This window comes from Muscardinus avellanarius, assembly GCF_963383645.1.
Source record: "Muscardinus avellanarius genome assembly, chromosome: X".
Taxonomy (NCBI): Eukaryota; Metazoa; Chordata; class Mammalia; order Rodentia; family Gliridae; genus Muscardinus; species Muscardinus avellanarius.
Window position 1 is genome coordinate 43,225,617 of NC_137792.1, and position 15,421 is coordinate 43,241,037.

The window sequence follows — 15,421 nt, forward strand, 5'->3', positions numbered from 1 at the left end:
CTGTGTCCTCCTTGTGGCTACAAATCCATTCAACTTCATTATTCTACAATAATTACATAGGTCTCCATTGAGTCACTTATTCATCCAGCCACACAAGCCAGATGACACTGGAGACATTATCTAATCTCCCTATTCTCTCATCATTAAAATGGGATCAATAAATGAGTTAATATGTATTAAGCTAGTAAACCAGTGCCTGACCCAGCACACATACTATAAAAGTATTGGTTAGAAAACAGACCAAAGCAAAATCTATGGAGCTATGTGCTGGTTTGATAGGCCATAGAAAGAAGAGCTTAGCTCCTAGAACAGACATTCCATCAAGTTTTTGGTGTGTGGTACTGGGGATGGTACCCAGGGGCATTCTACCACTGAGCTACATCACCAGTTGTATTATATTTTTATTTTGCAGCATGGTCTCACTGAGTTGTCTGGCTGTCCTTGATCCTGTGATCCTTCTGTCTCAGTTTTCTAAGTACTAAGATTACAGACATGCCCTACCATGTCTGGCTTCAATAAAATTTAATGAATTAATTAATAAGTGAATAAATGAACCAACAACACATAATCTGCCCTTACGCTGAGAGTAGGACAGCTGAGAGTAGGATGAACAAATTAGCCTCAGACTCCCTTCTGGGTCTTTAGAATATGCAGTGCTTAGATTCAGTGGAAGGATTTCCCTTCTTCCTCTCCAACCTACCTAGACTCATGGATCCCTTAGGCTCAGCTCCATTTCTTCTTCCTTTTTCCAAAAGGTCCTAACCACATCAAACCCCCAGTGAAATCTTGTTCCACTGAATAGATATTCTTTTTAGAGTTTATCCCTTGGTGTTAGCAAGTAAAAGCTTTTTGTTCTCTGGGCTTGTGGAAAATGCCACTCTTTAACAAAACTGTCAACTCTTTGCAAATCCAAGTCCGGGTCTTCTATGGTGGCCATCTCTTTAATACTTTAGAATTAGTCACTTTACAAAGTGCTCAACAAATATGTGTTGACTGCTTGGTTGATTAATTGATTGATTGATTGATTGATTAGAGACTTAATTGAGAACTCTTAGCATAGCCAAACAAAGTTTATCATAGCCTTTCAAAGTGCTAGTTGTTTGGACATTAGCCAGAAATCATGCCTGACCTTCCCGCTTCTAGCAGCTATAGGCATCACACTGGAGGTGTCCTGCCATTTCACACAACTCCCTATGGACCTATAACTTCAACCACTTCATTTTTTAAGTTCAGAATATTCTTTTTCTTTTCTTTCTTTCTTTTTTTTTTTGCAGTACTAAGAATTGAACCTGGGCATTCTACCTCCAAGCTATACCCCCAGCCCTATCTTTTATTCTTTATTTTGAAATAGGATCTGACTGAGTTGTAAAGGGCCTCATTAAGTAGCTGAGGCTGTCCAAAAACCATGATTCTACTGTCTCAGCCTCTCAAATGCTGGGATTACAAGCATGCACCATGCTGGCTTACGTTCAGAATTTTCTTAAGAGAAGTTCTATTTTGCAAGGGCACCTGTGAATACTTTTTTATTTTAAACCTCTGAGTTGTACCCAGAACTTTAATTTAAATTTTTTTTCAATTTGACACTATAGATTGAACCCAGTACAATTCTACCTCTGAGCTACATCCTCAGCCCTATTTTATTTTTTGAAACAGGGTCTTACTAGGTTGCTGAAGTTCTCAAATGCTGAAGCTGTCCTTGAACCTGCATTCCTCTGGTCTCCGCTTCCCAAGTACTGGGATTACAAACATGTGGCACTATGCCTAATTTCACACATAACTTGAGTGGCAGAGTTAAATTTTAGGTCTTCTGAGGTTGGGGTGTTGCTCATGCTTAGCAAGTTGTGAGGCCCTGGATTCCACCCCTAGCACTGCAAAACAGCAACAACAACGAACCACTTTAGGTCTTCTGAAATGTAGCCCAGTTCTCTTACCCTGATTTGAGAATTAAAACAAATATCTTCCTTTGACCCCAACCTCTGAGGAACAAGTATTGGTAATATTAGATATGAGACAGAAGGGGCTTTAGATCAATGAGGAGAGACCGGTAGAATAGTAGAAGTTTGGGGGAAGGAGGTGGAAAGGGAATAAAGGAGGACTGAGGAAGGAAGTAGATCAAATGATACTAATTTCATATGTGAAGGTATCACTACCTATTTCCCTAACATGACTAAGAAGGGAGGAAGGGGATCAGAGTGGGATGCGGCGGGAACCACACCAAGTGCTGTGTGCATGGATGTCTAAATCACGTAGAACCTCATTATGGTGTCAAATTGCAATGCACTGATAAAAGCCAAAAATATTAGGTTCTTCATTAATTTTGTCTCATTCCCTTTCTCCCCCTCCAGTTCTCTTTCCTTAACCCATGGTAAACATGGTATTGTAAAAGGAACTTGGAGTCAGAGTGTCATAAATTCAAATGCCAGGGATGGAGCTCAGTGACAGAGCACTTGCCTAGCATGTGAAAGGCCCTGGGTACCATCCCATCAACACACAGACACACACACACACACACACACACACACACACACACACACATTAATTAATTAATTAGAATTCTAGCTCTCCCACTTAACTGCATGATTTAACTTAAGAGTCTGTCACTTAAATTTTCCCAAGGCCGGGCGTGGTGGCGCACGCTTATAATCCCCACGCTTGGGAGGTGGAGACAGGAGGATCACGAAGGTTCGAAGCCAGCCGTGCTGGCATAAGAGACCCTGTTTCAAAAATATAAAATGGGTCTGGGAGTGTAGCCCGGAGGTAGAAGGGCTTCCAGGAACCCCAGTACCACCAAAAAAAAAATTTTTTCCCAAGCTTCAGTCCCTTTATCTGTACATCTAGGACATCATTATGTGTACATCGAGAACACCAATGTCTACCTTGAAGAGTTACTGAAAAAGTTAAATGAGAACATATGTATAACATATAGATGCTGTAGTATTTGTCACCGAGCAGGTCCACTACCTCTCCCACTACCACCATGTCTAGGCCCTGACCACCTTCTGGGTTCAAGAGTTTTCTGAGAGCCAGGCATGGTGGCACATGATTGTAATCCCAGCATTTGAGAAGCTGAGACAGTAGGATCGCAGTTCGAGGACAGCCTCAGCTCCTTAGTGAGGCCCTTTGCAACTCAGTGATATCCTGTTTCCAAATAAAGAAAAAAATAGGGCTGTGGGTGGAGTTCAGAGGTAGAATGCCCCTGTGTTCCATCCCCAGTTCCAGGAAAAGAAAAAATAAGAGATTTCTGAGGTCCAACCCAAACTAGTTGGCCTATAATCAGTAAAGACCTAGAAATTCCACTTTTCAGCCTATTGTCTTGATCCTTCTGAATCTCCAATTGACATTCTGGAGAGCCCTATAGTCTCAGTCAATTCCTCCAAAGAACACAGGAGTCAGGCCTGATCCTTCCTCACCCCCTGGGGCTCCAAGATGTCATCACTCACCCTCTACCAGAAGATAAGATGCCATTAAGAGCTGCCTACCTGTAGAAGTTTTCAGGGAGGATTTTACTTTAAAGCAAACCCAAACAAAAAGAAATAGAAAACAGCAAGACATCCCAACAAAGGCAAGGCCTTAACTTGTCATCCTCTCCTAAGCAAAGATGGGGCTGTAGCCATGAGCCTCTAACCCCTTTCCAGAATAACTAGTCAAACCAGCTTTACTTCTCGCCATACCTCATCTCACCTTCATCCCCCTCCCTCAAAAGCAAAATCAGTTTCTGATAGACCGTGAAAGGCAGCCTAGGAAAACCAGTCAAAATCTCCCTGCGAGAGGCTCAGGAAGAAAAAAGACCATAGAGCTAGGAATCTGTTGAGTGTCATTAGGGTGGTGGCCAGAAGTTATCTCCAAGGGTCTTCTTGTCACTCCGCTTAACCCTTGATCCTGTCAAATGAGTCCCACCTCCCGCATTCCTCGTAGATGTAACATTAAAAGACCTGAGTGAAAGTTAACAGACCATGCCATGCCTGAGAACATACCAGGAAGCAGTCACTTCTGGAAGATAGGAAGCAGCGGTGTGGAGAAAAGCAAAATACACAATGAGAACCAACAACTTTCAGTCGGCCTATGCACTTCCCACTTCCCAGAACAAGCAAAAATTCCTTGGGGCCTGTCAATACAGCAGAAACTTGCCCTAAAGAAAGGTCTAGCCAGGCGTGGTGGTGCACGCTTGTAATATCCGCGCTTGGGAGGCTGAGACAGGAGGATTGCACAGGTTTGAAGCCAGCCTCAGCTACTGAGTGAGGCTCTCAGCAACTAAGTGAGACCCTGTTTCCAAATAAAATATAAAATAGGTCTGGGAGCATAGCCCGGAAGTAGAAAGCTTCTGGGTTCCATCTCCAGTACCACCAAAAAAAAAAAAAAAAAAAAAAAGGAAAAGAAAAAAAAGAAAGGTCTAGAAAGAAACAGGAGTGGACAGAGAGGTAAAGAAAACATCATGCCAAGATTACTCAGCAAACTGACAGGCGTCTGCAAGGAATGTCAGGTGACAAAGATCCTGTCCTTCACTGCAACAGGATTGAGATGAGGTGCAAGAAAACTTCCCTTTGATTCTGCCAAAACCTGTTAAGAGTTTTGTTATTGTTGTTTTGTTTTGTTTTGGGCACTGGGGGTTGAAACTAAGGACATTCTACCTCTGAGCTACACCCCAGCTCTTTTTATTTTTTATTCTGAAATAGGTTCTCACTAATTTGCTGAGGCTGGCCTCAAACCTAACATCCTTCTGTCTCAGCCTCCCATGTCCTGGGATTACAAGCATGGGTCACCATAACCTGCTTGCTGAGAGTTTTCAAATATATTAACCTCACCTCTGGGAGTGTCTCCCCCCTCCACAGGAAGCCTGGCCAGGCCAAGAAGGACAAAGCTGGTACAACAGACTTGAAGGGCCCACTGTGACCAAAGAAGAAAAAAAAGAGCTGAGCTTTGGACAGAAAGCAGGGTGACCAATGAATGAACAAAGAGGCACTGGGTATTTATTTGAATGAGATAGTCCAAAATGTAGGCCTCAAGCAACTAATGCTGGTGGGTGGGGGCTGGGCAGCCAAGACTGGACATGAAAGATGCGTGGAAAATGTGTCTCTGTTGCTATAAGGCAGAATTCAACTGAAAGAGGAGGGCGTGGAGGTAAAGGCAAAGGGGAGGGGTTACAGGTCACATTGAGAGACCAAGTCATCTTGAGCTCTGCCACTTCAGTGCCCAGAAAAGGTGGATATGTGCCCAAATAAACATGCCAGCATGCTGTGAGGGAGGATAGATCAGTCCTTGCAACATAAACACACATGGCAATCTTTCCACTTGGCCTGGTTACACTGGATGGGGCTAAGAATTTTAAGGGGACAATCTTCAACCCCATCCCAGTCTTTGGAACATAATATGTAGCCAGAATAAATTGTATCTCAACGTGTGTGTGTGTGTGTGTGTGTGTGTGTGTGTGTGTGTGTGTGGCAGGGCAGATAGACAGACAGACACTGGGCTATGCCCCCAGCTCTGTTTTATTATTTATTTGGAAACAAAGTCTTATGAGGTAGCTTGGTCAACATTCTCACTGATATAATCCAGAATGATGACACAGTTTAGAAGAAGGGAGATTTATTTGCTTAGATTTTAGAGATTTGGGAGTTCTGTCCACATAAAGTCAGGGTCTGCAGAGCTGGAGGCATGGAAGCAGGAAGCAGGGAAAGAGAGAAAGAGCACAAAGATCAGTTCTGCCATTGTGAAGACAGGAAGCAGAGAGAGCAAGAGGAGGAGAGAACCTCAAAGAATTCCCAAGGTCACATCCCTGGGACCCCTGCCTAGCAACCAAGGCCGGTTTCCAATATTGCTACCTTGTTTCTGTGAGTGGTAGGGGGGATATGCTGAATCCAAACCTTTACACCAAGGTACTAAGGGCCTCACTATGTTGCTAAGGCTGGCCTTGAACTTGTGATCCTCCTATCTCAGACTCTCAAGTGCTGGAATTACAGGTGTGTGCCACAGTGCCCTGTACATCTCAACTTGTTTATCAATGGCTTATCTGAAGTCTGTCTGAAGGGAGGAGATCAGCAATCACCAGAAAAAATATTTGGCAATATAGAAGTTAAGTTAAAGCGATCTCAGTAACAACTAATAAAAAAGTGTACATTCACAAACATATCAATCACTAAGCCAAACATGAGAAGGGAGGAGGGGGAGGGAGGGAATTGGGTGGGAATGGGGGAAGGGCTAAATGAGTGATGTGAGCATGTATGTGTCTACCATATTGTACTCCATTAAGATGTATGACTACAATGCATCAATAAAATATTTTTTAAAAATATATTACTACAATGCACCAATAAAAAAGAAAAAATTCTGAATAAAAAACCTGGAAAACTGAAAAATAAAGTGTCACGTGCTGATGAAAAGATACCTCTCAGGGAAACCTGGAGTTTGGTTTCCACTGAAAATGTAATTGTACATACATATCGGGTTCTAACATCAAAGATATGAATATTTTTGGGCACTGAGAGTAGTAGGAATCCCAAACTCATTCTGATGATGTAAAACATAACATTTGTGGTTCTTAACTTATGAATGGAGGGCTTTCTAAGAATATGTTCTGTAAATAAGCAGCTTGGAGATTTGAATGCCATTTCCTGCAGATAGGATATTATAAATGATGGTTAGGTTGGGTAATTTCATCAGTTGTACACTATGCATTAAATAAACCTCTCCAGAATTGTTCAGAACCTTACCACTACAGATTGTCATGTATCTGCTGAAGGTATCACAGTCCCTGACTTCAACTTCTGCTGCAGAGCTTTAACAAAACCAGCATGCTATTGGCACAAAAACAGACACATAGACTGGTGGAACAGAAGATACAGTTAATCATCACACTTATAGCCAGTTGATTTTCATCAAAGAGCCAAAACATACACTAGAGAAAAACAGCCTTTTCAGCAAGTGGTGCTGGGAAAGCTGGATATCCATATGTAGAGTGAACTCAGATTTCTATCTCTCGTCCTACACAAGAGTCAACTCAGGATGGATCAAAGACTTGGAAAATAGAACCAAAACTTTGCAATTACAAGAAGAGACCATTGAACCAACTCTCTAACACAAAGGCACTGGCAGAGACTTTCTCAATAAGATCCCTCCAGAGCTCAGGAAATAAAACTGATATCTTCTGTGTATTAAAGCAAACAACTAAGAGTCCAAAGAAAGCCTACAGAATAGGAGAGAAATCTTGTCAGCTACTTCCCTGATAGAGGGCTAATATCTAGAATATATAAAAAATTTAAAAACAAACACTGAAAACCAATAAAAATGGTCCACTGAACTGAGTAGACACTTGTCAAAAGAAGAAATACAAATGGACAATAAATATAGAAAAAAGATGTTCAACATAGTTATCAATCAGGGAAATGCAAATCAAAACAACACAGATTCCATCTAACTGCAGTTTAGAAATGGCAATCATCAAGAATACAAAAAATAATAAATACTGGTGAAGGTGTGAGGAAACAGGAACCCTTATATACTGTTGCTGGGATTGCAAATTAGTACAGCTGCTATGGGGATCAATGTGGAGGTTCCTCAAAGGCCTAGGAATGAAAACTATGATATGAACTAGCTTTGCCACTCCTCAATATCTTCCCAAAAGAATTAAAGTCAGAATACGATAGTGATAAATGCATACCATCCATGTTTATAGCAGCACAGTTCACAATAGGCAAATTATGGAGCCAATCTAGATGACATGAGCGTACAAGGCTGAGGATATAAAATCTCCAGCAGAAGTGACCCTGGTGAATATTCTAGATCCAGACCAAAGACACCCAAAACCTAGGATTGCAGGAACCTTTAATCAGTACCAGTGACAGTGTGCAGAGAGAGATATCTGGAAAGGCATGGGGACAGAGATTGCTGTCTCCAAATTCCTACACAGGGACTCTGCAGTTTGGAGAGTGCTTATATGTCACATATGGTTAGCATTTTCAATCTTGGAGACAACTATTTTTCCCAGAAGGGGAAAATTAAGTTCAGAGAGGTAAAAAGAAAATAAAAAGATCTGGGATTCTGACTTTGACACTATTCATTAAATGCCACTTCCTTCTTCTATTATACAAATTCCTCCCCTGTAACTTAATAACCTCTTTATATAAACATATATGCTCCTTGAAGTCAAGGCTTATGTCTTCTCTCTCATCTCCCCTAAAATGCCTTTCTCAAGGCTTCCCTGGGCTAGGGGCAGGACAATTCTAAATAAATAGTAGGAGATGAAATGTGTCCCTCACAAAGCTATTATTGTGGCTGTCCCTGAGGCTTCCACAGAGACCTCAGGCAAGTGTGGCTTAGCAGCAGCACAGGTAGTTCCGCCAGAAGGTTTAGCTTGACACATGGCCACCAGAAAGAGCCAAAGGGGTATTCGGCTATATTTATACTGAAGTGATTGCTTAGCATGCACAAGGCCCTGAATTCAGTCCTTAGGAGGGAAGGAAAGAAGGAAGAAAGAAAAGGGAAGGGAAGAAAGAAAGGTAGAAAGGGAAGTAAGAAGGGAGGAAGGAAGGAAGGAAGGAAGGAAGAAAAGGAGGGAGGGAGGGAGGGAGGGAGGGAGTAAAAAGAAAGGGAGGGCAGGTCAGTTGGTCTCATTCAAGTTTGGTCGCTCTCCTTATATTCTCTTTTGTTCTGGGCTTCATAACTTAAGAGAAAGATGTATACACTGGAGTGAATCCAAAGTAGTAGGAGGAAATAGAAGTGGAGACTAAATCCCAGACCCCATAAGTCACAGTTGAAGGAGCTGGAACTCTTAAGCCTAGAAAGTGAGACAAGAGGACATCATTTTTGCTTTTAGTTCTCCAAAGGACTATCCTAAAACAGAGAAAGCATCTTTGTTCTGTGTTGTTTCAGAAAGCAGATTTTGGGCCCATGGATGATAAGAGAATGAGGGCAGTTCATAAGCAATAGCTACCTACCTATAGCCCAAACCTCCCAGCAGTGAAATGGACAGGCTTTGAAAGGAATGGGCTCTTGGGTGACAGTTGCGGAACAAGCTCAAGGCCACTACAAAGGAGGTATCTTACATTGTTCTAAAGGTAGGAGATTTCCCCAAAGCTCTCCCCTCTCTCAGGTCCTGTGATTCTAGTTTTCCACCAAGAACAGCATTGAACCAGCAGCCCTGAGTTAAGTCTGCCCTTTGGTGTTTGGGGCTGGGAGTTGGATAGGGAGATCAGCCTTTTCTGTAATCTCTGCTGTTCTTTATTAACTTTTCAGAGATGGCTCAGCATCTTTTCCTCCCTGATTCTAAAAAATACTGACTATAAAAACCATGATGTTCCTTCCAGTCACTTCATAACCACCAAGACACTAAGTGTGTCTTTTTTCTTTAAAAAAAAAAAAAACTGGCCGGGCGTGGTGGCGCACGCTTGTAATCCCCGCGCTTGGGAGGCAGAGACAGGAGGATCGCGCAGGTTCGAAGCCAGCCGCGAGCGCTCGCTTAGGAGACCCTGTTTCCAAATATAAAATGTAAAAATAGGTCTGGGAGTGTAGCCCGGAGGTAGAAGGGCTTCCAGGAACCCCAGTACCACCAAAAAAAAAAAAAAAAAAAAAAAAAAACTCCAGGGGAATGGGTTGAGAAAAGCAAAAGGGGAAAACATTTTAATTTTTCTTTCTGGGACAATGCTCAAGTGTCTTCTAGCTGGAATTGAATTATTTTCTTTGAGGTTCTGGAGCAGGAAACCCCTCTATAACATGCTTGGTCTTTTGCACTTCAGGGAGCAAAGGTGTAGATGTCAACAAGGTACCAGGTATATCATGTATGATAGCCCAGCAAGGCCTAACATGCAATGCACCCAAAGGGTTAGCCAGACATACCACTCAGCCTTCCTACTCCACCTCCCTCCCATAGTCTGTGCATCTCTCTGGGTGCATTCCTATCCCATGACCCCAGATGCCCTCTGCTTTCTGGGAGGAGGCAGTAGCTAGGCAACTGAGGCAGTAGACATCATTGCTGATTCTAGACACAAAAATAAGGAGGGGATTCATGTAAATACCTGGGCTGGGATAAGCTTCTAAGAAGAATACGCCATGAAAGTTTCTTTGTGAGTACCAGGCCTGGCCTGTGACACATAGCTAAGGCTTCCCAGGTGCTGTCACAGACCATATATGACTATCTCTGTATCCAACAAAATGTTCCAGCAAGGAAATGGGCAGGATCAGAAGGGAATGAGCTCCTCCATGACCACTGGAGACAAACTCAGGGTCAACTTTGTTAAAAATCACAGCTAAATTTATCCCACAAGAAAATTTTTGTCTAATCTCCCACCCCCACCCCCATTTTCCCCAGGGCAGTAATTGTTCGTACTGGCTTCACTGTGCCAGATGGAGACTGCTACTGAAAATAAACCAGGAAAAAGGTAAATATGTAGGGTGAGCCGATCTTCTGCCCTGTCCTATTGTCCTCTTCTTTCCTTTCCTTGAATTCCCACACCTTCTTTTCACTACCCTCAGTCAATCTCAAGGAACATTTCCAAGACTTTGAAGTGAACCTAGGAACCTCATGCTACAGTTCAACTAATCTGTCTGTCTCTCCGTCTCTCTTTCTCACACTTTCTCTTACACACATCACAGGTAGATACCCCCTGAATCGCAAATGCCTCTAAGGTGCCCTGTATGATGCAGAATCATTGGTGCCAGATGCTTGCCAAGTTAACTTATCCCCCAGAAAAGATCTGTGTTTCCAACACAGGGAGTCAACTTCATGGACAACTGTCTGCAATGTAGAGAAGGTCCCCTAGATAACAAAACAAACACATCTGATTAGAAGAGAATCTCCATTTCATCCAGACAGGCCCTCTGGACTAATGAGGCAGTATAAGATGCTAAACTAAGGAATTAGTAATGCCAAGGTCATGTGCCCAATTCCCTTGTGGGTCATGTTTCTTGTAGTTGTTATCATGATCTCACTAGAAAAACCAGTACTTGTGAAAAAAATCATAACCCGTCACTTAACATTTGGTAAAATTTGTGAGTTTTGTTTTATTTTTGGCAGTGCTGGGGATTAAACCCGGGCCTCAAACATACTAGGCCAAGTGCTCTACCACAGAGTCATGTCTCCAGCCTTTTTTAAAAATTTATTTTGAAACAAGATCTTGCTAAATTGCAGAGGCTGGCCTCAAACCTGCAATCCTGCCTCAACCACCTGTGTAGCTGGGATTACAGGTGTATGCCAATGGGCTTGGCTATTCGACAGGCCATAAACCCGGAATCCTCTTGTCTCAGCCTCCCAAGTACTAGGATTATAGGCATGTGCCACTGGGCCTAGGTATTCAATAGTATTTTTTTTTAGCATTTCCTCTTTCTTTACCACTTGATTGTCAGGCATCTGGATCGCCCACCTCGAGCGAAATCATAGGAGCTAATAGGAATTGATGAATTCCCCAACCTGATCAGTTTCTGGTGCAAATGTTCTCCCATGACAATTATGAGTCAGACACACTCCATTCCTTCTCCTACTAATCATCTTTTCTCAAATTCCCCTACTCTCCAGATGTCTCTACCTGTTCCACAAGATACCTCCATGAGGTATGACACACTAGCCCACACCCAATTCACTTTGGTTGTTTCCCATGATACCAAAGGCAAATGGGGGCCATTTGTACCATGGTTATTGCGTCTTCTGTCTCTGCCTGACCCATGTGATCTGGAGTCACCAAAATAGTCCTCCCTCCTCCCTGAGCTCAAACTCCATTAGCATATACTCACATCTCAGTCTTTACCTATTTAGGAACCATAGAAAATGTCACTGGGGTGGGAGGCTGATAAGACTGGATGTATCTGTAAAAGTTATTGCCCTAAACTCCCTTACAAAACTTCAGCACCACCGAAAGAATCAAGAGATTCCAAGCTGTAGAATATAAGTGGGCCTGGAGGCAGCCATTCTCTATATGATAGGCCTAGGTGAACCATTGAATGCATCCCAACCTGTTTTCCCATCAATTTCTCGCCAACCTTCCCTGACCACCTCAAAATGAAAAAAGGGTGTAGAAGCTAACTATAACTAGTAATACTGTATGTAAATGAAACAAAGTCATTTTCTAAATCTGCAATGCTATTTTTTGGGGGGAAAGGCCAGAACTTGCTCAAAAGTTTGACTATTATTCAGGCACAGTGTCATTTAGAGGCTACCCACGTGAACTTCAATTTAGATTTGGGGACGCCTAAGCCCAGGGAAGGCAAGTGGTCTGCCAAGAACTTCAGAACTAGAATGTCAGAGCAAGGATTAGAACCCAAGTTTTCAATGGGCCAATTCAGTTCTATTTCTATTCCTTCCAGCCCATCTCTATCAATGTGTGCATACTAAGAAAGCTTTTTGCAGGGAGAATGCTGTATTGTTCTGAAGCATAAAAGGAAGCAAAAGGAAGGTAGAGAAATGAAAAGGGGATTAATGAAATATGCTGAAGAGTGTCTTGCCAAGAACAAGAATACAGGCAGCCATTGCACTGAAAAAATATTTTACCCCTTTTATATAATGTTAGGGTTGGTTATAGTTGGCTTTCCCTGTAAGGGGCCAGGCTATTTGGGAAGAAGGGGAGAACTGAGTTTACCCCCTGAGTATTCAAATGCATTTAACAATGAGCCTTGATATAATAGAAGTCAACTGTACACTCAGCAGAAAAGGAATCATTAAAAAGCACCCTGCCTCTCAACACACTTCCTCAACAGCTTGGCCAAGGAAACCCTCATCTATCCTCAAATAATCCCCCAGCCAGACCACAAATTGCTGGCTGCCCCATACTTAGCAACACCCCCTACCATGCTCCTGTGGGCTCACAAAATAATGTGGGACCACAGCAGAGAGTACTCTCTGGAGTGCCTTTCACATTGGGTTATCCCTGGGCAAGGCAGGTTGTCTAGGCTCAGGGTGGAAAATCAGTGGGCGGCTTGGGGAGGAAAAGAAAGGGAGGAACTGTCAGACCATGGAAGGCTGTACATCCCATAGTGACCTTGGTAGAAAGAGAGGGGAGAGCAGGAGTTTGATCAGAAGAAATTCCTGAAGCTTAGGATTCCTCTCCCCGAAAGGGTTGTTTGGAAGTGTTTTTGTTTATATAAAAAGTACTGCTCCAGAGAAGGATGAGGGGAGAGTGCCTTTGAAAGGGGTGCTACAGTGAATGACAAAGGCATTTGTCTCAGGCTAGTTAGAAATACATGATCAGTATAAGAGAAGAGCACTGAATGAATATCTGGGCTGATTTGGGAAGTCTAAACATCCAGGGGGCCTGCCAAGCCCCCCCCCCAGATTTTTGCCTCCGCATACCTCTGACTGCTTCAAATGATTGGTACACCCCCAGGGCCACACTCCAGGGCAAAGGACCCCCACACAAGTTAACCAGGAGCTCCAAAGCAAAGCGACAGAAGTGGGTTATAGTGTGTGGGTGTGTATGTATGTGTGTTGAGGGGGTATTCGCAGAACTCTTGCTGAGACATGAGCAACATTCCCAAACAAGTGACATTTTTCTCTGCTGAGAAGTCACATCTTTCTATCATCCCCTAGAACCTAGGATCTCGACTGGACTGCATTGATGGGGCTTGGAAGGGGGAGCTCTTGAAGTATTTAAGAGATCTGAGTATGTAAGAGAAAGCAAAACAACAAGAAAGAATGGGATAAAGTTCAGGAAGTCGCTTGCTTGGCAGTGTGGTGCCTCAAGGTGAGTCGTCCTACAAGTCACTCTTCCCTGTAACAGCCCCAGCAGCCCCCATTCTCACTCCTCGGGCAGCTCGCTTTGGGGGTTCCCAAGTACTCAGGACTTGGCTTGCAGCAGATCACAGCCTCCTAAAACAAACAAACCCTGGCGGCAGCCGGCGGCAGCTTCAGCCCAGCTGCGCTCCATGGCGCAAAAGTTTTCCTCCACACTTCTCAACGTGCAGGAAATCTCGCCGGCGCTTGGGACAGGACTCGGGAGGGAGAGAAAGGCCAAGCGAAGCCGCCTCAGCAGCAACGCCCCAAGGCTGAATGGATGTGCGCGCGTCTGGCTGTGGGAAGCTGGGCAGACGAAAGCCATCGATTCCTCAACTCCGTTCCCACACCAGCCCCTAGCCCTGCAACCTGCCCCAGCAGGAGGGCTAGCGAGGGAGCCCAGAGCTGCCAAGGCGCTTTGCTATGCCTTCAGCCCCTCTCTGTCCCGCGAGGGCGCAGGGGCCTCTGAAGAGAAATCTCCAAGAGCTTCCACTTCCTTCAGCTCAAACTGAGGGGAGTAGCCTCCCCGACGTGGGGGAGCACAGGCTATCCTGGCGCCCTCCTGAGTGTGTCTGCACGCAAGACTCTAGCCAGGGGCCAGCCGCGATCTCCTCCAGTGCTCCAGGCCACCCTGAGAGGATGTCTGTGCCTGGGCTGGTGGTAATCCCCCTTAGTGCAGTTCATGCCCCTCAGGGGGGCTTCCACTCCCAGCCCGGGCCAGGTTTCACCATGGATCGGAGGCCCCCGTCCTGCTCCAGCCTGCACACCCGCTTGCCCATTCAAAGTCGGCAGCCGCCGGGACAGAGCCGCCAGTTCTTACCTTGGACACTGTGAGCGGCTCGCAGTGTTCCAAACCCCCCTTAAGGGTGAAGCCCCAGGGCGCTCCCCCTTGCAGCTGCACAGGGACGTACTGGAAGGACCCAGGCCGGTTCTCCATCCTCGGCTCGGCTCAGGCGCCGCCGGGCTCCTTTTCCGTGGGGGCTACGTTGCCTCCGCCCCCAGCAGCTCCGCCACCATCTCCCTCCAGCTCTACACCGCCCCGCACCGCCCTGCTCCGCCTACTCTCCCGGCTGGAGACGCTCGGGCAGCGAGCGAGCGCAAGGAGGAAATGACACGGAGCTGCAGAGAGGGGGAGAGAGGGGGGTAAAGGAGAAGGGAGAAAAAAGAAGAAAGAAAAGAAAAGAAAGAAGGAGAGGCGGAGGGATAGCGCGTAATGGACAAGAAAACTGAGCAATGGGGAGGGACAGGACCTCGGACCTCGCCTATGGGATCGCTGGGGAGTGGGAGCGAGGCGAGGCCTCACATCAATTGTTACATTGTTTCATTCAAGCAGGCCCCCTCTTCGGTCCTCCTCTTTACTGCTGGGCTCCCCGCCCCTCCAGCCAGCCGAGGCAAGGGGAGGTGAAAGTCGTTAGTGTGGACGGCCCGCGTGGCCGAGTGGGCAGCAACGCTGGTTTCCTTATTAGCCTGTTCTTGTTTCCGTGGCAGCTTTTTTCTTCTAAAGGTCCCGAGAACCGGGTCCTGGGAGGGTTACAAGGCTGCTGCTAATTTGCGGACCTTGCCTAAAGGGTGGAAAGTAAAGCAAGCAGTCCAGAGAGCACAGTGGGGCTATTTGTGTAGGCTGCTCTGTGTGTATGTGCTAGGTGTGTGGGGTCATTATGAAACATTGCCCGGGGGCATAGTTTAAATAAAGGAGTACTTTGAGGATGCCCCCTGCCCGGGCTCAGCCGC

The 15,421-nt window shown here is 45.0% G+C and overlaps 1 protein-coding gene across 1 annotated transcript in view; it reads right to left on the reverse strand.

Moving 5' to 3' along the window:
* The window catches only part of SHROOM4 (shroom family member 4), a gene marked incomplete at both ends in the record, with an annotated part of 253,060 nt that extends 238,433 nt beyond the window's left edge, over window positions 1-14,627 (reverse strand). Inside the window, one exon of the mRNA XM_080719379.1 lies at window positions 14,511-14,627. Coding sequence (XP_080575505.1) covers window positions 14,511-14,627 — 117 coding nt within the window. The remainder of the gene's footprint in view (window positions 1-14,510) is intronic.
* Window positions 14,628-15,421: the final 794 nt, after the last annotated feature.